General features: G+C 37.4%; 2 protein-coding genes across 2 annotated transcripts; both read left to right on the plus strand.

Moving 5' to 3' along the window:
• The first annotated feature begins 1974 nt into the window (after nt 1–1974).
• zpd (zona pellucida glycoprotein d) lies at nt 1975–7043 on the plus strand. The gene is made up of 9 exons (XM_067436248.1): nt 1975–2227; nt 2332–2380; nt 2454–2558; nt 3995–4203; nt 4280–4437; nt 4505–4747; nt 6271–6454; nt 6531–6636; nt 6720–7043. Exons 1-9 carry the CDS (start codon nt 2204–2206, stop codon nt 6830–6832), a joined length of 1191 nt encoding a protein of 396 aa, XP_067292349.1. The 5' UTR covers nt 1975–2203; the 3' UTR covers nt 6833–7043.
• A 228-nt stretch (nt 7044–7271) lies between these two features.
• On the plus strand, nt 7272–23752 carry mmp15a (matrix metallopeptidase 15a). Its single transcript, XM_067436247.1, has 10 exons — nt 7272–7844; nt 11254–11402; nt 12084–12206; nt 12295–12599; nt 13223–13384; nt 16071–16330; nt 16606–16744; nt 17556–17703; nt 21675–21790; nt 22148–23752. Exons 1-10 carry the CDS (start codon nt 7728–7730, stop codon nt 22588–22590), a joined length of 1962 nt encoding a protein of 653 aa, XP_067292348.1. The 5' UTR covers nt 7272–7727; the 3' UTR covers nt 22591–23752.
• The last annotated feature ends 83 nt before the right edge of the window (nt 23753–23835 follow it).

Here is a 23835-nt window from a genome sequence, read left to right on the forward strand (position 1 = left end):
ATTTAAACACATTAATTTACACAAAATAAAATTTTAAAATGTATATCAATCTTTAAAAAAAAGTTGAGTACCTTAAAAATCTTAGTTTCTTGAATTATACTGTATATTGATTAACCTCCTTAACTTTAACTAATTAGTTCATTATCAGGGAAAATAAAGATGGAATCAGCATATGCAGTCACTAAATTACAGTCAGATATTTTAAAGATTGTATAGAGGCAAGACAAAACTCAAGAATGATTGAAGAATATATATTTATGTCATTTTTGCAATAACAACAGCACCAAAAAGACCCCCTTTTTCATCAGTTGCCTCACAGACGGAATGGCTGTATATATATATATATATATATATATATATATATATATATATATATATATATATATATATATATATATATATATATATATATATATATATGATTTAACACTTGTGCACTGTTGGAGTTGTAGAGAGAGAAAGCCAAACAGAATATTAATGTTACTCATGTCTGAGTCCAAACTCCAAATTTGTAAGTATATAAGAGCAATACCCACCAATTGAGACCATGGTACTATACAGTTGAAGCTGCATACAGTGTGAGGCAACTATTGTAAACATTTCTTACTTAGCTAAATGGATGATGACTGACAGTCATTATACTAATCTGGTGAACATGGTAGTTTTGATAAATGAGCCATGACACAAAATGAACTGTAGATGATAACATACATTCAATAAAATACTGCACAATTTATAAAAACCAGCAAGTGTTGAAAATACAAATATATATTGTTATAATACCCTTCTATTTGGAAGCGCTCCATCAAAAGAAGACACCACCACTTTCTAATGAAAGCCATGTCCATCTGAAAGATGTGTGACATTGACAGATACTATATAAGCATATACTTATATAAAATAAAATTAAAATTAAAAAAAATAAAATTAAAAAAACACTGAGACTCTAAAATTAACATGACAATCCCGCAGTCATTTCCACAGTGATGGCGTGGCAATCCCTAAAAGCAAAAAAAAAGGTAACATAGGCTACATGTCAAAAGCCATTGCCATCTCGGTTACATTATGAAATCAACATGATATATGTAAAATGGAATATAATAGTATTTGTTTGAAGAAGCTAAATATGCATTTATTAATCACTGCAATATTATGCCCAGTCTTTTCAGTCCAGCTCCAATGATAATAAAAAAAAATAGTGCAAGATTCATACAGAATTATTATTATTTTTTTAATTAAAGGATTCATTTTAATCTTTTTAATCCTTCGCAGCAGAAGTACAGACTATAAGAACGTAGCCAAAGTATAAATGGCTAAACTTGTCAAACACTATGCATCATTTAGACAGGCTGATATTGTAGTGCAACCAGGCAGTCAGCGCAGTTATGTAAGAATATTTTATTCTTAACTATGGTAAAACAATGATTATTCAGGAAGTTTCCCCACTAAAACAGTAAGCTACAGGTAAATCACACACACCAATATGCATTTGTCATCTTTTTAAGTTTAATAATGTGCTGGCTAGATGTATTATAGTCATTAAAAATCAAAAAGGATTTAATAAATCATGGCCACGCCACGATCAAGAACATCATAGTAACTAATAAAACTAGCACACAAATTCTTAATTCGTGTGAATTTATTCTTAATTCATAGTTAGCAGCTCACTTTAGTACATTTTGTTTTTCGTTTAAACATTATAAAATAAAACTTGATTGAATATCGGTACTTACAGTCTGATCAGTGTCCATCGTCCATCTTAAATTAGTGTTTTGGTGATTCAATTCGGTAGGTGGTGCTGTCACAAAAATCTAGGGTCCTAGAACTGGGGTCTTAGAACTGGGGTCCTGAAACTGCAGCCTCCGGTTGTGCAGGAATACCCTTCTCGATATTTCTAGGCTACCAGAGCCTTCTTCCTATAATCACTCTCGCGGTACATTGATGTCATACAACGATCGGTCCGCGAAGCGCCGATTGTTTTTTAGTCAGCAGGTGTCACTCATCAAATTCATTTAGGGCTTTGTCTCTGAAGTAGCCTATTTAATCCGTGTTTACTTCAGCAAGAGCTATTTGACATATAAACTAGATATATACTTAAAATCTTGAAATTGCTATTTTCTAAAACGATTGACCTGATTTCCAAACGCTTATCAAAGAAAATAACTGTAAATAAATAAAAAAAAAAAGATTTTGCGACACAAATATGGAACCCTGTCAGAAATCAAAGGTGTGGACTCTATTTTTGTGAACTTTATTTGGGGTGGAATAAAATAGGCTATGTTTGAGTGAAAGATTTTAACAGTTTTTTCTTTTTCTTGTTTTTCCTCACAGGTGTTTCTGCATCTTGCAGCCTTACTTTGTGCTGTTGGGAGTGTATCTGGTAAGGTAACGTGATGTAAATGGGGACTTTTCGTGTCTCGGTGAAGTGTTTATTAAAGCTGTTTTTCATACAGGTGATTGTGAGGTATCACAGTGTTCTGACCCGCCCACCTGTACTTTGTTGCGGAGGCGAAATTGTAAATGTGCAGTTGGCTACTTCGGAGATGTCTGTGAGCAGGGTAAAGGACAGTCAGTCAGTCAGCCTTGCTGAAAGAGACTGCTTAAGTTGATTTGCTTTTGCTGGCTTAAACTCATCTCCCAGCTTTGAGTTTAGTTAGTAGCCAAACTAGATTCGTGAAAAGGTTTAGAAAAATGTCCTAAAATTAAGAAATTCCTAAAATGTTCATCTGATTAATCCAAAGAACAATTATAAAACATTGTAAATTATGAAATATTTCCATTAGCCTACTATAGTTAATAGTATAGTATAAATATATAATATAGTATAAAATGACTGGCTCTACCTTGAGGTTATCCTAACTGTAAAGACTTCTGGATTAAAATATCCCAAAACCACTAGAACAATGTTATATTTTGTTAACTTTTGTAGGCTTGCATTATCCCGAATGTTTCCAAGACTCCAGAGAAATAAGATATTTATACGGGCCTTGCGTCACCTATCAATGACCTCATACCTGCGTTACTGTCAAAACCATGGTAACACCAAAGACGCTTTAATATATTATGTTTTTTTGGACAGGTGAGTTAGACTGGGTAAACCCAGACCGATGTGCTGGTGATTTGATTTCAGCCTGAAGCCCGTGCATATTTTTAACCTGCTTCTGTTACAATTTTGCAGGTACCAATCATAAAACAGCTTATAATGGCGGGGTTTAACACAATGACTGATAAAGAAGTGATGGATCATTGTTCTGATTGGTTAAAGGACTATCGAATTGCGTACAGAGTCATTTGAACTATGCCCGTTGATCACGCCTCTTGTGCAGTAGAAAATACAGGGCACACTCACCAGACTAATGTTCAACCTTAAAAGATTGAGCTTGGGTCTGGTGATAGCCAGACAACAGATGAGCAACTGTTTGATACATTCATAGACAGCAAACGAATCATCTCATTTTATTGATTTACCATGAGTACCATGTTTTACCATGCCCAATATCGATCTAGATTACAGCAGTGTGACAATTGTCCCATAGTTGTCTTGTGAACACACAGAGTAGCATTATAACTTTGAACACACTCAAATAATGTATCTAATATAATAAAACAGAGCTGCGGAAGAAGTGAAAGTGCTCATCTGCTGCATAATAAAAGCTCCATGAAATCAAGGCATCATCAAGCTATGCCTTTTGTTTAGAATATGCAACCTCTAGCAGTAAAAAAGTACATATTGTGGCTTTAAGATTTTTATTCTTAAGCATGTTTTGTGAATCTGGCCCTTTGACCTGTTGAATAAACTGCTTAGTCTAGTCTTACAAGTTAGTATTTTTTTTCTAGACTGCTTATAACTTATTTTAAGTCAGTTTACATAAAAACTTAGATCAGTCTAATAGACCAGTTTAAGTTTAAAGACTAGTTTAAGACGGTGTTTATCCAACCGTTTTCTTTGTCATGTTGTTGGGAAATTTAAATATGAATCATATTTCTTTTCAAGTTGCAACAATGAATCTGACGTGTGGAAAAGACTTTATTTCCATCCTGGTGGACGAAGAGTTCTTCAAATACTACAATGTGGGAGTAGAATCGATTCATTTGACTAACGCCAGCTGCCGTGCACATAGAGAGGAGATCTCTGGATCGGCCTATTTCACAGTGCACACACCAATGGACCAGTACACTGTCTGTGGAGGTAGACCTCTTGAGGTAAAGAACCATGTTTTTCTCATTTTAAAAAGCATTTACATACCACATATTCCTAATTGGTATCTACTCTTAACAGAAGAACATAACACACATTGTTTACTCCTTAACACTGATGTCTGACCCACCTGTTTACGGAAACATTGTGAGAGATCCGGTTGTGCAGATTGAGTACAAGTGCATCTATCCGTACATCCGCAGACTTAGCCTGGCGTTTCCAATCCTCTCTTTCTCTAGGTAATGCTCTGATGTTAAATTATATTGATAAAGAATGTTTAGTCACCCAATTGAATTGTTTTTGAAGTGAAAGAATGTTCAAGGTGGACGAAGTGGATGCCATGGTGGAGATGAGTTTGTTCAAAGATCACACATACACTGAGGCTTTCACCGGCCCACCTACCATTAAGCTCGGGGATAAAATCTACGTGCAGATCCATGTGATGGACCCGGAAGACTTCTTCCACCTGAAAGTCAATGAGTGTTGGGCTACGCAGACTTCAAAACCTAATGATAAGTCGGGCTTTACCTACACACTACTGGCAAACGGGTGAGCTTTTATCACGAATCGTCTCTAATTAGCATCAATAACCAGACTCTGATTCAGACTCAGATTCGCAGCAGGAAATCTAATTTGCAGCGAGTGTACACATCTTGATGTGGTTCTGGCTTGTCAGGGGTGTTGTATAATCTGCTTATTGCCCCGGTGATGGTTGGGTTTAGGGGTCAGGTTTGGAGTGGACCATCATGGAGTGGCTGCTCACTGCAGAGCCATGGGTGGAGCGTGAAATCCAGCTCCCCTTGTCTGGATGTAATTTGTGTGTAATTGGTGGAGCTAGAAGGTCCAACCACACCCTAAACTTACCCATAACTATATCCTTCCACCCATAGATATCCATAATAAAGGCTAGATGTCCCGTGCGCGCTGTTGGCCAATGGAGGTCGCTGTCCGCAACTGGCGGCCGTCTTGTCACAGGCAGCTCGCTCACTCGTAACAGTGTGTTTTAATGGTGCATGTACTTTTAAATAACCATAACTTGCTCAATTTTCAACTGATTTTCAAACTGTTTTGTTTGTTATAAATGTCAGAGATGTAGTTATGACACTACATACTTATGAATAATTATAACCATGGACTTCAATATGAAAGTAACATTGAACAGAACAGATAGGAGCAATGAATATACACGCACAAGGTATTTATGTTAAATCAATATATAGGCTACTATATCTGTGTACCGAATAACAACATGAGAAATTATATATTATATGTATATATGTGTGTACACACATACAGCTTAGATTTTTTCCCCAGAGCTAGCTATTATAATAAGAATATCACTATTATAATAAAATAATTTGTATTTTAAAAAAAAAAACATGCAAACTAAGTTCATTTTAACTAGACAAAAGATTGGTTGTCATAAAATCGTTATTGGTGTCAATAAAACCTATATAATTGAACAGCTCGATTGTGGTCTCAGCCTTGATAACGTTCGCCTAAGTTAGCAGTGATACACAAGCTGCACGATTAAGTCATTTATCAAAACGAAAAGCTGCAATTTCAACGTGTTAAAACATCCAGATTTGTAGCCATGTTAATAACGTTTGTAAGAAACCAAACCATTTGTAAATCCGTCAAGATTTCAGCGAGATAAGAGTGTTTATGTTCGTAAAGATCACTCACCTTACATCAGGTTCCACAGAGCCCAACAGAAAGCTTCCCTGTGACAAGATGGCCGCCGGTGATCACCATGGTGACTGCCGTAAGACATCTAGCCTTTATTATGGATTTCTATGCTTCCATCCATTAGATCCACAGAAGTGGAGCTGGACTAGATCAAGCTCAATCTTTGACTTCAAGGGAAGTGTGGCTGGATGTCATTTGGCTATGCAATGAGCACCACTTGCCTTCATGCATGTTTCGATACAAATTTCGAAAAAGCGTTGCATGATTTTTGGAAAAAATCACTGCTGTAAGAGTTAAGTTTTCTCATGATTAAGTTGCAAGAACTGCCAAATAACATTTTACCCTTCCGAATATTCCTTGACATTTTCCTGTTTGTCTTTAAGGTGTGCAAATGACAAAACTATTTCATTTGGTAATGGAACGCTCCATCCTGCAGGAAGAAACGGTGAGGGGTCGACTGTCCGTTACTCGTTTGACATGTTTCATTTTGTACGCGAGCCCCACAGTTTCTACCTGCACTGCACTGTGCATCTCTGCACACCTGAGGATGGACGGTCCTGCATTCCTGTAAGCCTTTTCTTAACCTGCTAGATTTTGGACTGTCACATTTTTCCACTTTTAACCTGACCTGAATTATTTTTAGGAATGTAAAACTATATCCAAAAGAGAGGTTATGGATGAGCAGGCTCAAGGCCTACTGTCTTATGGCCCGATCAGACAAGAGCTACCAGTTACCAGACCCACAATAAGTATGTTTATATATGGCGTTTAACATTAAGATACCAATGCTTTTTTTAATCATGTTTGAAACAAATGGATGGTCTCATTTTAGATCTTCTCGCATTGACGCTTCCATTGGGAATCATTTGGACTCTGGGCATCTTCCTTCTCATCCTTACGAGCATTGCTAAAGCTGGAATCAGACGACACCGGACAAATACCTAAATAAAACTCATTTTAACCCAACACATAGTGGAAATGAGTATACAAGCTAACTATTAGATGTTAGTCCTGGGTGAACCCTCCATGATGGGCCCTTAAACATTTATACTCTGTCAAGTTTTTTATTTTTATTTTTTATTATTAAAATAAGCTTACATTTGATTTCCAGAGAGAGGCATATTGATCAATCAGGACTGCGATTGTTTTCTTTATATGTACAGTACTGAATATGAACAACAGGTGGCAGTGGGAAGTAAAATTGGAATAAATGTGTTTACTTTTTTCGATCTGTAAATAAACCGGTTTCAGTAAAGTTTCTTCATCTGGATTTTATTTTTTAAATGTATGCATTGTTTATTACAAAACTAAGATTGGCATGCTTAATATCACAAAGGTAAACAGAGAAAAGGGCTGAATCGGGTGCGGCTGCGTGCTGCAGATCAGCACGAGAACCTGGAGCTCTCATGCTCATATTTGGTGTCCTGCAAAAAAAAAATTGAAGATCACTCTTCGAGGACGCGCCGCCTGGTCCTCGACATTCTTAGATGGGTTTATCCAGGCGGCACTTACATCAACATAAGCAATGCAAATATCAACAAGTAGTCTTTTAGTCAAAATTTAATGGGTAGCGGCTGCTCGCTAATGTAATAGACAGTTTTACAAGCGTGCTACGCCACTCGAGTGGAGGGGACCTTGACGGACTGTTTGCACGAGGGAAAACTTGACGGGGGAAGAGAAACCTGCACTAAGTCGGTGGGTTTGTCGTCAGAGAAGAACAATGACCGTGTTTTGGTGTTAAAAGACTGTACAATATCTCAGGTTTCCATTTAAGCGGTTCCAGGCCAGGGTGTGGGAGAAGGTTGTGTTCATTTCTCATTGCTGTCCCGGGAGTGGAGAGATGTCAGCCCGCAGGAGTAGATCGCATCGGTCGCTGAGACCCATCAGTATGATTTTCATCCTTTTGTTTGTAGACATTGCTGAAACAGCTGCAGAAGATGACTCTTTCAACGCGGAGGTTTGTAGACTCCCTTGTTTTGAGTGTACAAAAATACACTAAACTCTGTGTAGCGTTTTATATGTTCGTGAGTTGTGAATTTCTATATTTTGGTTTTGTCGCTCAGGTTTGGAAAATTAGTTTTAGCTATGCTTTTTTTTTGGGGGGGGGGGGGGGTCACATTTAATACAATTTTACAATTAGAGATAGTTGTGTTTTTTATTTAAACTTTTTATACGATATTGCCAGTTTTTTAAATCAGGTTTATTTAGATATATGTCTCCATTCACAAATTTGTTTAGATAATCAACTCTTTTTAGCAATTTCACTGTAAAGTTAGATGGGTCATTCCTAGCATTCGGTGCCATTTGAGTCCCCATGACATAATATGGTATATTTTGAGTAAAAATTAGCTAATAATTGTATTTAAAAGGTCATCTTACACAGTTAATCCCCCTTTACCATAGAACACAATTATAAGTACCCAGGATTAATTAATTAAAAATAATTACTTTGATTTTAGTGCAAGTATGCTCAACTGCCATGTCCCCAAGTAAGTTTGCCTAACTTCAGCCACAAATATAAGTAATAAAAATCAAACAAATTCCAAATTTTTCAATATTGTTGTATATTCTTATTTATAATATTCCTCACCAATATATATTTTTTGTTATTAAAACATATTTAATGCTTAAAGTCTTTAAAATATGTTGTGTCCCTGAACTGAATGTCCCCCCTGTTACTCTGATGGAAAATCCATCTGAACACACCCCTAAACTGTTCCTCTAATCACATGCCTCTCAGGAAGTAAAATAACTTTTGGCAGCAAACTATCCACAAGAATCAAAGCAAGTCTCTCTCCTTAATTTACTCTTTTTTTCAATGTATTAGAACGTTTTTTTGATGTGGTAAAGCATAACATGTCCACCCTGTTATGCTTATTTATAGTGGAAACTGATAATTGATTGTAATTTTGAAAATATGGTTAATAAACATGTGAAAAATCTTCCTCAGTGATCACTGCGCACTAGCTTGTTGTTCATCACGTAAGTAGCAGTGGCTAACTTTAGAATAAAATGTCCCTCCTGTTACTGTCCACCCTGTTACTGTTTTGCACAGTAACAGGGTGGACATATTGTAACAGAGTGGACATAATACCTAGATAAATAAGTGTTTAAAGCATTTATTTGTAATTATAATCAATTTATATGGAATTTATTTGTTAAGAGGTCCGTCCAGCTTGAGAAGACAGTGTGGAATTTCCTAGAACAACACATAGGATGCTGATCTGTTCAGTAGTATGTTGGAGTAAGTGCACCCTTAAAAATAAAGGTGCCAGGAAGAACCAAACATGGGCTTAGTGATGCCATAGGGGAACTATTTTTGGTTCCCCCAAAAGAACCGTTTTGTGAAAGGTTCTTTAAAGAACCATCTTTTTCTAACCATTTTATAGTCTAAAGAACCTTTTTGCACTACAAAGAACCTTTTGTGCAATGGAAAGGTTCTTTGGATATTAAAGGTTCTTCATAGAACCTTACACCCTGCCAAAGATCCATTTAAGAACCTTTATTTTTAAGAGTGTAGTAACAGTAAGATGCTGTTACGTTAACTGTTACTTTTACTGTTTTCTTTTAGATTAGATAATTTTGAATGGTTGATGTTGTTCATGTTTCTTTCTTCTTCAGGAGATGGTAGGGTTAATTAGTTGATTTGTGGTGTGATGTCCTGTTGTTCAGTGGCGTGATGTCCACCCTGTTACCTCCTGTCCACCCTGTTTCTCCTCTGTCCACCCTGTTACCTCTGGGTTTTTTTATGTTAATTAAATAATTTCAACAAATTTTATGCATATCTTGGTGGTTACTTGTAGAAAATTAAATGGCACAATTAAATTATTTAAAATGGGGACAAAATTCCAATGAAATTTATTTTTATTCTAAAAGAAATATGTTGAAATTACCATTGTGCCTTAAAAAAAACCTCTTTTCTCAAGATAATGCTTGTTTATGAACACGTTGTTAAAAAAATTGCAGGGTAGAGTGAGGGACATTTTAGCTCTTAGAATATATAAATATTACAATAATTATGCATTTAAAACACGTATTAATTGAGATGAGAATGGCCGGTAACAGGGTGGACATTTGGCCTTTGCTTGTGTGAAGAATTTGGTCAAAATTATTAAACAATAATATCCTGAGCTGGACCAATATATTTTTATTGTAGTGTAACAAGCCAATTTTCAGATAAAATTATAAAATCATGGAAATTTAAAAATTTTTTAATAGAAAGTTACCAAGCTGAAATGGCACCGAATAGTAAGAATGACCCAGATGCTGACAAGACAAAGATATAATTTATATATTTATGTTCATATAAGTACTTTGAATATACTGGATAAATATAAATTATAGCCATTTATTGTTATTATCATTAATACATTTATATTGGATATGCTATTCTGTCAGTGTATTCGTTGTTTTGCATCAGAAAGCATATTGGTTCCACATGTTATTGGATGCACAACTGATATATAAATAAGCAGTAGGCCTGTCATAAAATAAAAGGTTATGTCTCTCTTTACAATAATAGAACTTTATTAAGCTTTTTTTAAATTAGTTTTTAAAATCAAATCACATTTTAAAGTGCACACGGGGTGTCAAAATTGTATCTTTGGGGTACAATGCTTGTCACTTAATTACATCTTTGTACCTTTATTACTCGTAATAGTGCATATTAATACTTTAGAGCGCAAATACCTTAAGGTACTCTTATGAACCTTTTTGTGGTTAAAAAAGGCATAGAGATGTCCTTTTAAGGGTGCTGCCTCAGTGACAAGCTGTTGTACCCCTGAAGGTACAATTTTGACATCTTTTTCTCTGTGTGTAAGGTTTCACTGGTTTACATGTAAATCTGGGACTGTATTACAGAAACATCCTAACTCATCATAACCTCTCTGTTTACTAACCATGGTAATTTCAAATTCAATAATTAAGGTAGGAAGTTTGTGTAATACAACCCCCTGGTGAACATCTCTAAATCTGTAATATGGTGTGTTTACATCTGTCCTCACTCCTAGCGTGGCTATGTGGCAGGAGTCTTAACTGTGGATATATTTAGATTATTAATATTCAGTGCTTAACCAAACATTCAAAACTTGTCTCTGGTGTTTTTGTTTTAAAACAACAAAATTGTTTAGACAGTGTTTATGTAGTTTAAGGCTTAAAGTTTATTTCGTACTTTTATAAAATTTCTCTTTGGATTCTAATGGATAGTTGCGTAATAAGAAAGCATCTAGTCTCTTATTGTCTTCCTGATCTATACATTTATTTTTCCTTAATGTTGCGTAATCCCATCCTCACAACACTACTTGGTAGTAGTTGTTTCAACACATGGTCCATTCTCCAACATTTTCTGTGTCTGTTGTTCTTTAAAGTCATGGCTGAGGATGTATGGCTACCTGTCCCAGGCTAGCAAACAGATGTCCACCATGCAGTCAGCCCAAATCCTTTCTAGCGCCATCAAGGATATGCAGCGATTCTATGGCCTGGAGCTTACCGGACACATGGACTTGGCCACTCTGAAGTATGATTTCCTCTTATTCAACTGCCCATGAAACAACAACAAGAGATCAGTTTATCCATAACACTTATTATTAATATTACTTATTACTAATTCAAAAATTAAATTAGTATCTTTAACAACAACTACAATAAACAAAGTTTATTTTTTTTAATGAATTTAATTTTAAAATATATTTTAGGTTTATTGTTGTTGATATGATTATTAAAAAATATATTTTATACCAGTGTTGATTTTCTGAAATATATATTATACCTGAAATAAAGTAAGTTTAAGTTGAAATGCTACAATTACTAAAGTTAAAACTGGGCAAGATATAAATTAAATCTAAGAAATAAAAAATAAAAAACATGCATAATTGATATAACTTAAACTAATATTTAATCAAAAATAAAATGTATATAAAAAAATATAATAAATTATACTATACAAATTATACTAAAATAACTTTTATACTCATTTTAAAATAATAGAGGTAATTATTTTAAGTAAGTAAAGTAAATTCTAAAGTATTAATACTAGTAATAATAATGGTATTAGCAGCAACAGCAATTATTCTATATAAATGTATTTTAAAATTAAATATAAAATTATTTGGGGAAAAACATTTATAACTTTGTGTTAATATAACATGTTAAAGTGTGCGTGCGTGTTTGTGTGTGCGCGCTTATTTATTTTTTCCAGAGCCATGAAAAGACCTCGCTGTGGAGTGCCTGATCGTTTTGAGGAATCAACGGAGCAAGGTGCTCGGCATAAGCGGTACGCGCTTACTGGCCACAAGTGGGATCAGGACAAGCTGACATACAGGTGAATGAAAAATCAACACAAAAACACATTCAATTCGCAGTGATCAAGTTAATGATGACCAGAAAAACATCTTTATTTCCTGCTCAAGTATTCAGAACCACTCGCCCAAAGTTGGCCAGGAGCTGACCTATGAGGCCATTCGTAAAGCCTTTCAGGTTTGGGAGAAAGTAACGCCTCTGCGGTTCGAGGAGGTCTCATATCATGAGATAAAGAATGGCAGTGAGGGGCCTGACATAATACTACTGTTTGCCTCTGGTTATCATGGTGATATGTCTCTTTTTGATGGAGAAGGAGGGTCTCTGGCACATGCTTTTTTCCCTGGTCCCGGAATGGGAGGAGACACACATTTTGACATAGACGAGCCATGGACCTTGAAACAACAGGAGGGCTCAGGTGTGAACAATTTTCTGCAGTAATTTTCCTACTTCAAAGTAAATTCACTTTTATCAGTGTATATTAGCTAAGCATTTAAGTATTCTCATAGAACCTTAAAGCTACACTGTGTAACTTTTTTAGTTTATTCTTAGCTAAAAACACTTAGTTCTTTCAAAAATATATGTGCTCATTAATGTATATTTACTTTGTTCAAGTAATAAAGTATTCTCGTAAGCTTATAATATGCCATTAAAAATACATACGGGTGAGGGGTTCGGATGGCGGTCGCCATGTTGCTCCTCCATCTTGAAAGTACATTAGCCAAAGAGGGACATACCCATAAATTCAAGCTTTGCCTTTCGCCTTTTAACACTGGATAGCAGTCATGGACGAGGTCGAACTGGAAGCCATGTTTATCTTGGACTAAATCGGCCACCGTAGGAGTTCAAATGAAATCAGAATTGAGAGGAACAGAAACTATAATTCACTGGATGGTCATATACCTTTCTACCGCTAGATGGGGGAAAATATCACACAGTGTAGCTTTAAGCAGCATTAAAATGTCTTAAAATGTTCACCAACAGATTTGACCCATTGTTTTTTCTTAGTTTATGGTGTATTCATTTTGTTTGTGGTTGTAGGTGTTGACTTGTTTCTAGTGGCGGTTCATGAGTTGGGTCACGCATTGGGGTTGGAGCATTCCAATGACCCTTCCGCCATCATGGCGCCTTTCTACCAGTGGATGGACACAGAAAGCTTCTCCTTGGCTGAAGATGATATAAATGGCATTCACCAGATCTATGGCAAGCTAGTCTTATATACTTCCTGTTTCAGTTAACTTACTATCCGTTATAGTAAGTTAAGTTAGATCTATGATATGAATTCACATTCATTTGTGTGTGTGATACAGCTTCTACACAACAGTTTAATAAACAAGAGGTTAATACTGAGTTTCAGTCAATCTCATGTCAATCTTGAGTACCTATAGAGTAGTACTGCATCCTTCATATCTCCCAAAAGTCTTTAGTTTTATTATATTTATAAAAGAAATATGGGCTGTACCGAGTCTTTCCGGAAAAAAACGAGCGCCTGGAGGAGTATCGTGTGGGCGGGGCTAAAGAATGACGTACGCGCAAAGTGGTGACGTCCTCAAGCGTGGAGAAACCCATGGTTATCGATCTCAGCTAATAGATATATGATCCAGAATCATTCGGAGGCTGAAATAAATTGAACAGGAGAAACAGCAACAGCAGGACGTCCGTCTCTGTGGTATGTACTGTATTTAGTGGCCTGCCAACATTTGTGTGTCTTTACTCGCAGTTTATGAGGACATGATTCGGTATATGGACTATTGTATGCGACTAAACCTTAGCAGTAGCAAGCAAAACGGTTTTGCACGTCAGACTAGTGTAACGTTATACATAGAACAACAATGGAGTCCGTTAGCGCATTTGAATGACGAAGCACGCGATCGTGACGTTTACTGATGTTTACTCAGGCGACGATAGCCAACAGCATAGACATTTGAAGCAGTTTTACTCACCGGCTGCTTCCAAAGCAGGACCGAACCTCGCTGGGGCCGCTCCGTCAAAAACACACTTCTTTGGTATGATTTGGTGAAGTCCTGACAGCAGTGACTGTAGAGATCCACTTTGCGACACGACTGAAGCGATGTTGTGAAGCTTCCCGTCATTTCTGCGTTCAAATCGGTTCAAATGCAGCGCTGCCTTCCCGGAATGCTGTGCTGAAGCGTTAAAGTCGCTTGATGTCACCCATAGGAATAAAGTGGAGCGCGGCGCGACTATAGGGCGCGTCAGAAGTGGTCACGGATGACTGGATCTGCACCTGAGAGAGTGTTTATGGGCGTGCATTTCCTCTCTCGCTCTAGTCACACGCGCACGCACCCTTCCGGGAGAAGAGCCCATACGGCCCATACAAGGACCTTTCGCTCTATTAACGTCAAGACGAGCCATACTCGAAAAAAACTCTCTGAAACTTGTGAAAAACCGGAAGGAGTATTTTTGACACAGAAATACTCCATCAAACGTCCAACATTAGTTTTTGAAACTTTGTCTATGTTTAGGATGGGAATCCAAGTCTTTAACAGTGTAAAAAGCTCAGTATGTGTGACACAATATTAACAGTTACTTTGTCTCTTATTCCACCAACAAATGTAGTTCCAAACAAAACAACGACAAAACCATTGTGTCTGTAAAAAACACAGTGTTATTCCTAAACAAAATGATTCAATCATTTACTCAAAAAGACAATTTCATACCTGAATGAATCTCTGTTGCAGTCACTTGTTGTTTGATTAACATTAAAAACACAGCAGCAGGAATATTAGGCTGTTGTCACTTTCAGACAATCCAGCATATTGATACTGTTGCACATGCCTTGTTTTTCTCGACTGTTTACCTTCACTTAAGACATAACCAACTATGTTTGCTAAGACACTAGCCAAGGATGGAATGTACAATCTGTACAATCGCAAGACGTGAAAGAGAAATCAATCTAGCATTAGCTTGCTGTCACATGTGGCTTCTTTTGTGCGTGCTTTTTGCAAATTATAAACATTCATCATGATGTGGAACTGGCCCGATCGAGACAGTGACAGTTCTGTCGAATCTTGGCCATCGAGCAGTCCTTAATGTCGAGCCCTGTAATTATATCTAGCGCGTCAATTCTGTCTCTGCTCATGTGTGCACCTTTATCTTTCTCTCAAGCTGAGTTCAACCAGGTGACAGTGAAATATGAAATTATATCTGCGCTAAACTTGCCTCTAACTGAATCACAGATGAGTGAAATCATACAATTATATTTAGTTGCCCTTGGCTAATAAAAAACTCTTTTTAGTCACCTAGCATGAAATTTGGTCGTATATTAGAGTGATTTACTCGCATTGTAGAGTGTTGATTGAATTGGTTAACTGAATGATTCAATAAATTACTCATGAAGAAAATCACTCGTTTTGTTCAGTGTTTCTGAATGAATCATTTGAGTGTTGTTTGTCTGGTGTAACAATGAAACCTGCAGAAAGAGCCACTGAAAAATCCCTATCACTAACACAGACAAGCAACTGAGAATGATACATGTGGAACGCCTCATTCATTTTCAGTGATAGTTGTTGATTCAATTCAATCGCTGTCATTGTGAACGCCCCTTTATTCAAAAGTCCAGATGGCACTTTTGTAGTCAAAATCAGTTCTCACATGTAGATTTCTTTAAGCGTTACTATATTTATAATATAGTTGTTATCCACATTCTGCTGTTTTGTGAGCTTAAGACTGCACCAACGAATTTCTCAGTGTAGGTGTCTTTGTTTGAATCTGTTTTCTCCATTTAAAAGCCTTCCACTGCAGGCTAAATGAGCCTCATGGGCCTTCTGGTGCTAGATGGAAAAGTGTGACGCGTTCTGTGTCTGTTCAGTGTGTGGAACAGAAGATGATTAGCTAAGTGTGAAAATTCATTACGGTTTTGTATTTACAGGCCCTCCAGAGATTGTCATCACTCAAGCAACTCCCACCACAACCCCTTTTACAACCACTGCCGAGCCAGAGCCCACCACTACAGTTGCCCAACCGAAAACTACCAGACCCTCGCTACAGCCCACCAAGCCCTGGGTGCCTCCGGTTAACCCCACCAGGAGACCCCAGCCCACAGCACGCTCGGATCAGGATGCACCTGACATCTGCGAGGGGAACTTTGACACAGTCACCATGCTGAGAGGAGAGATGTTTGTGTTCAAGGTTAGAAAGAGTGGTCTTCTGTAAATTAATTATAGTGGTTCTTGTTTAAAAACCCAGTCAAAACATCTTATCAACTGTATAGCAAAGTGCTAAAAACAACTTTGCAACTACATAAAAGTAAAGTAAACCACAAGCAATGTCTTTTGTTTGTTTTTAGTAATAATTTGGATCAGGTGTCTGCAAGAAGGTGGTTGAGTTTTTCCAACAAAGCATAAAACTCTATACATCTTTCTGTTGAGTGTTCTGATTATATGAATGTTGTTTTTCCTCATCAGGGACGATGGTTCTGGAGGGTTAGAAGGAACCGGGTTTTGGATAATTACCCAATGCCGATCTCCTTCTTCTGGATGGGGCTTCCAGAGGACATAGACGCTGCCTATGAACGGCATGATGGGAAATTTGTATTCTTTAAAGGTGTGAGTCATAAATTAAATATTTACGGACTTAATTTTAGTTTATTCTCTTAAAAAACAGTAAAAAACTAAACAATGGTGTAATATTTTTTATTATTTTTAAAATAATATTTATTATAATTATTATTAGATAGTTTTTCAGAAAACAAGTCCCACTATCTTATGTAGTTTTGCTTCTCAAATGTATATTAAGGAAGTTTACAGATTATACAAAAAACAAGACTAAAATGCTAATTAGGTGTTTTTTCCCCCCAGTGAAGCTGCAAATTGTGATCCAAAAAGCAGAGAATGTGTATCTTGTTTGTGTGAGAATTATAGACTGGCGTCTTTGAAAATGACAACAGCGAAATCATTAAATATTTCCTAGATATCAGTCCTATTCTATTTTAAACATCTGTTCTTGCTGTAACAGCATCTTGAAGTCAAATTATGTCACTTGTAAAACACTCCGAGAGGAGAGAAGGAAAGTCTGGCAGCATCACAGGACTTTGTCTGCATTGCGTCAGCTTCAACTCCAGATGCTGACTGCTCAGTTTTCATTCTGAGAGAAGAAACCTGGAGAAGTTGCATTAGGGAATGTGTAGTGGAAAGAGCCACAGTTATTGTCTTGCTTTTATGGAGATTGTGAGCCCTCATCTGTGCATTAGTTTGAAGGGAAATTTGCTTTAATGCAACACAAAACATCTTTTGTGCAATCTCACTAGTTGAATAGTGAGCTCTGTGATATCATCTCTCAGCCATGCAACCCCTCCTTTTTCATCTATTGTGGCTTTTTGTCCATCCCCTCTTTGTGTTTTGTATCACTCCCGCAGGAAGTAAATACTGGCTTTTCAGAGAAGCAGACGTGGAACCTGGATACCCTCAGGACTTGTTTCGTTATGGTCAAGGCATGCCTGACAGAGTGGACACGGCAGTGTGGTGGGAACCATCTGGCTATACGTACTTCTTCAGAGGAGACAGGTAAACATGCTGGGGCCCTTGTGGAAAAGGCCAGATGTGTCAAAAGGTTGTGAGTTAGCCATCAATAGAACAACATAATATTTTTATTTAAACTTGCTTTTGAGTGCAGTTTGATCAGGTTTTATAATAAAAAACTTAATAAGTGTATAATTTTAATATGAATTAGCATAGCTTAAAGATATTAATTAAAGAAAATAGCATATTTAGCATAAATTAAATTACAGCAAATAAACCTATGAAATATACATTTACTGTATATACTGATCAGGTATAACATCTTGACATATATTGTGTTGGTCCCCCGTTTGCTGCCAAAACAGCCCTGATCTGTTGAGGCATGGACTCCACTAGACCCCTGAAGGTGTGCTTTGGTATCTGGCACCAAGATGTTAGCAGCAGATACTTTAAGTCTTGTAAGTGAGCAATTTGAGCTACAGTAGCTTGTCTCTTTGATCGGACCACACGGGGGAGCCTTCACTCCCCACGGGCATCAATGAGCCTTGGCCGTCCATGACCCTGTCACCGGTTCACCACTCTTCCTTCCTTGGACCACTTTAGCTAGATACTGACCACTGCAGACCGGGAACATCCCACAAGATCTGCAGTTAAGGAGCTGCTCTGACCCAGTTATCTAGCCACCACAATTTGGCTCTTGTCAAACTCACATAAATCCTTACACTTGCCCATTTTTCCTGCTTTAACACATGCTGCCTAATATATCCCACCCAATAACAGGTGCCGTGATAGAGATAATTAGTGTTATTCCTTTCACCTGTCAGTGGTCATAATGTTATGCCTGGTCGGTATGTATGTATTATATCAAGGGAGCCTCAGACCTGCAGATTGTAGCTCCAACCCTGATTGGAGTTCACCACCCCTGATATTTATTTATATATATATATATATATATATATATAGGCTCATGAATTGAGAAATCAACTTTCCTTTGAGGTTTTGATAAATAAAAGGTCTGAACTGAAAACATCCTTGTTATTCAAAGAAAATCTTTAATTGACAGCTCAGCACACGATCGATCTGTGAACGAAAAGACACACTTCTCAGCACAACAAGAGACTGGATTTGAAGGCAGGATGAGATTAAAAAACAATGCTGTGGTTTCTGGATCTGACAGGAATGATGCAACACAATTATGTGATTAAAAAAAAGTTTTTTATATGTGATAGTATTACATTGTTGCATTTGTTACATTCTACTGATTATAAACGTGACTAACTAAACATAACTTCCACGCTGTCGCAGCACAGGCTGGAGTATCCTTTGTATTTGAGGTGTTGTTGGTTCATTGTCCTGTGATTCGTGATCAGACTTGAACATGTATAGGCCAGGGCTCATTAAATTGTAAGGAAATATTGAGAAATAAGGGATCTTAAATTGTGAAGTGTGTATTTGTGTGTTTTGCAAAGTTTGCAGTTATATCCACCGATCGGGCTGACCAAGTGTGGTGTCACATAGCCGGGAGACGAGACCGGTGTGCCACGCAGCTGGCACTCGTCAACATTAATCACCGGCCCGCTCTCGCGGTCCCTCGCCCCGCTGCCTGTCACACCACACCAAGTAATAAAAAATAACATTCCAATTAATTGCAGGTGGATGAGAAATAAATCATTTTGCGAGCCCTATGGGTTAGGGCTGAAACGATTCATCGAGTAACTCGAGTTAATCGAATCAAAAAAATCCTCGAGGCAAAATCATCTGCCTCGATGCTTCGCTTAGTCCATTTAACTACACACAGATATTGCAGAAAGACATTTTTTGTGTAAGGACTCGGAGTATGAGCGGATTGCGGTTATATCCGCGGTTCAGGTGCGTAAACATCCCAAAAATTGCAGGTGGATGAGAGAAATCGTTACTATGTTGATTTTAATAAACACGCGGAACTCTCATATCACGCTAAAACGCAATGAATGCGTGTCGTTCTTTAACTTTCGTTTTCAGCTCATGTCGAGATCAAAGACCGCAATGCGAGAGAGAGAGAGAGAGAGCGGGCGGGCATCAGCACTGGTAATATTATTTAATATCGCTGTTTTTAAATGAAGACAACTGTGTGTTGAGCTTCAGGATCCGACGCTAAACATTTAAGTTTCATTTGCGGCAGTAGGCTACACGCACGTGTCAGCTGAGGAGATACGAGCAACTCCAAACACATGAACTCGATGGAGTTTGCAGCTTTGCACATGGATCACCGTCATTGTGATGTGTGTGAAATCTTTAATGAGACTTTATATATCCTACTTGATAATATCTTCGAAATGCACCATTAGATGTTCTCAATACTAGGTGCATCAAACATCAGAACAAGCTGTAACGCGCGCGCGTTTGTTTGTGTGTGTGATGAGCAGCGCTCGTGCTTTCAGAGCTCAGAGCTGCGTGCTTTCATTGATTTGTGTAATTTAAATATCACACTTTAATCATATTTATAGCTACTAACTTAAAACAAGCTGTGTTACAATGATGAATGATTAGCTCAAAAGATCAGCATGTGTGATGTACTTTAACTGAATTAAACATATCTCGCGTTTGATCACGTTCCAGCGGTTATTCCTCCGTGTGATGTATAGGTTGTCGACCCTGGTTTATGTAAATGTAATTTTGCCAAATAAGTGTTTTTGTTTTGTTTAGCAACCTACTTCAGTGTAGCTAATATGTGACGATAGCATCGCGCTTAACACTGAGGATTTGAAGTTGTGACCACCTGGTGCGGGTGGATGGTTTTCTTCTAACAGCTGATTCGGTGACGATAGAGCTGATCCGCTCATCTCTTGCTCCAAGTTAACCTGTCCAATATGTTTTGCTTCAGTAAAGGAGTAAATAAGACCGTAAATGCTTATGTCATGCCTGAGCTGAAGCTGAAACATGAAAGTTAAGTTGCACAACATAAATACAATGTTTAGTTATTTATATTATTTATAGAATATTTATAGAATATTTGAATATTTATATTATATAGAATTTATAGAATATGTATATTATTTATATTGGCATTATTGTTATCTATATTACTACTATTTAGATTTATTGGTTGTAGGTTTAGTTTTAGATTGAACTATGTTTACCTTTTTAAAGTAATTTGAAATAGATTTTTATTTAATATGGCAATTGTATGCATTACATTTTTTTAGTTTCACAGTTATTAATGTATGCAATTTCAGCAATAAAACTAAATTTTTCTAAAAAGAAAACAAATTAGATGTTAATTTTAAGATACCCTTCTTTTTGTCTCTTATTGCTCTTTAATAAAGAAAAAGTAATTATTATCCGATTAATCGATTAATCGATCGATTAAGTGGTAGATTAATCGATTACAAAAAGAATCGATAGCTGCAGCCCTACTATGGGTGAATCATTCCAGTTGACGTTTTTCCACATTGGAAGTTTTCAAAACAATTCCTCATGTGTTAAGCTCTGGGGAGCCGAAGTTCATTCTAATATGTAAAACTGTTATCCAATCATAACAGTGCGCGTTTAGTTTCAAGTCTTCAATGCGGCACGCCAATAAAAACCAAAGGCTTCAGGAGCTAGGTTCAAAATCAGGGTAGAAAATAGCCTATTACTTATTCATTATGATGTTTTTAAATTTAAAAACAACAAACGTCATAAGTTAAGTTTACCTCAGACAGCAGTATAAAACATTTTCAGTCAGTTAATGACCCCTTTAATACATTTAAGCTTTTTCCATTATGATGATAAGAATGAACAATAATACCACAATGCAAATCTTGTAAAAGTAGGCTTGATTTTCTGTAAGCAAAATAAAAAAATTCTTTCTTTGGATTATGGAATGAAATATGATCTGGTCAGACAAAGCACCATAAAATTTGTACCATAAAACACTTGAGCGCTATGTTAAAATTTTTGCTCATTACTAATATTTTTTTCTGGTGAACTAACGCATAGACATAGAATTCAAAAAGAGACGTTCACTTTTTTCCCATTATTGCTTTCTCTTCAAGATATTGGCGGTTTAGTGAAGAATCCCGTGCCATGGATAAAGATTACCCTAAACCAGTGAGTGTGTGGGGTTCCATTCCTGGCTCCCCAAAAGGGGCCTTCCTCAGCGATGATGGAGGTGAGTCAGACTCGGGGGACGGCTGCCCGAGAAAATGTCACAGCTGAATGCAAGAAAAAAGTGAGACAAGTCTGTTAATCCAAAGCTGAGAGGGAAAATGTGACCTCATTGCTGAAAAACTGGGGCGCAATAAGACCTTTGACTTGAAAATGTTCTGCTCTCACATCTAATTTCACGGCATTGTTCATGATCGTCTTTGGCACATCTCTTTATAGCTGTGGAATTCGGAGCCTGCCAATGATTGGCTAGAATCTCGTTTGATCAAACATTTGGTGATGATGACATGGAATTTGATGTCATATTAGTTGCTAGTGTATTTATTCACACTAATTCACATTTTAACTCTTGTCCATACAGCGTACACTTACTTCTACAAAGACACCAAGTACTGGAGGTTCGATAACAAGCGAATGAAGGTTGACGCTGGATACCCGAGATCCATTTTAAATGATTTCATGGGCTGCCGGGTGCACTTTGATGTGGAAACGGATGTAAATCCCGACCACAGATCGCCAGAGACAACCAACAACAATCAAGACCCTGACAACAACAAAAATGGTAGTGAAGAAGATACAGAGGACAGAAATGATGGCGAAGAGGGCGAGGAGAAGGAAGTAGATGTTATTCTAAGAGTGAATGAGACTGATGAGCACATCTTGACCCTCATCTTGGTGACTGTGCCTCTGGTTCTGGTGCTATGCATTCTGGGAGTGATATACATCATCATTACAACAGTCCAGAGGAAAGAGACGCCCAAAGTGTTAGTTCACTGCAAAAGGTCCCTGCAGCAGTGGGTCTGACAGAGTTCACACGCGTTCGCTACCCATTAGCCAAATATTTCTGCACATAGATTTTCTAAGAGACACATACCTTGTCAAACGATTGTTCATGGTGCTCACCCAATCAAAAACCCTGTTCCCAACATAGAATTTGCACTTTTGATAGTATTTTGATTGTTTTGTGGTCATTTTACGGTTGTGTGTGATGTTGCAAGTGAGTTGTCCGTCTGCGAGGTTTCTGTTTTCCTGTTGAGCCCGAACTGTTCGGTTGTACACTGTTGGGAAACGTTGGATGTATGAAAACAAGCTCAGATCAGCACATTTCTTTCACATCCTCTGCTAACCAGCCTCAATAATGGAGGAAACCGCAAACTCTCTGTCGAAGTCTTGCAGAAAGTGCAGGGTTAAAAGAAAAGTCAGGCTTAATAAATTGTCTCACGCACATTTAGCAGGGTTTATAGTCCCTTCCCTGTGGAGCCTGGCTTGCATTACACAGATGTTGCTGATTTTGGACTTTATGGAGAGAAAAAGAGGGGGGATGGGGGCTTGTAGCCTGCCAGCATTTCCTCTGTCTGAGTTCCACTGAGCGTGCCAAAGACGAGGAGGAGGGGGAATTGATTTGAGGCGAGGCTGTACCGTCATCGTGACCTACATTAGCGCGTCCCTACTTCTTTCCCCCCTCTCAAAGTTTGTCTTCCTGTGGGACACTTCCTTTGTTTTCCCTTCCTCAATTCCAGTCTCCCCAGTTGTGAAGTTTTTGTCTTTGTGAAGCAATTCTGCCCTCGGATTGTGTCCATCAGTGCCTTTCAAGGCTGAATCTGTGCCTTAATAGTGCAGACCATTACCACTGTGTTAGAAATGTCATTTTTTTACTGACCACCGCAGGCTTTTTGTAAGTAGCCGCACGGTTTGAGCGAAAAGCGTCAATGCCTTTCTTTGTTCACACGGCCTTCTGTGTTTTAAACCTGTGTCATTTTTGTATTTTTTGTCAATATGAATGTCTTTGTGCTTTTTGTAGTGCCAAATGAAAAACTCCCTTGAATATTAACTTGATGTTTTATTTGATTTGCATTGTTTTATATTAACAGTTGAGTAAATCATGCAGGGCATGTATTGCTTCTGTTCACAGATATTATCTGGTTATATAGCTTGCTCACAATAAAATTGAGTATACAGCTGTAGGTATGCCTTTTTTAAACTTCCTCTAGTGATTTTGTACTTTTTTGTTTTGGTTTGAGTACAATAGCACTTTTAAATTGTATAGCT

The sequence above is a fragment of the Pseudorasbora parva genome, chromosome 25, assembly GCF_024679245.1.
Source record: "Pseudorasbora parva isolate DD20220531a chromosome 25, ASM2467924v1, whole genome shotgun sequence".
Taxonomy (NCBI): domain Eukaryota; kingdom Metazoa; phylum Chordata; class Actinopteri; order Cypriniformes; family Gobionidae; genus Pseudorasbora; species Pseudorasbora parva.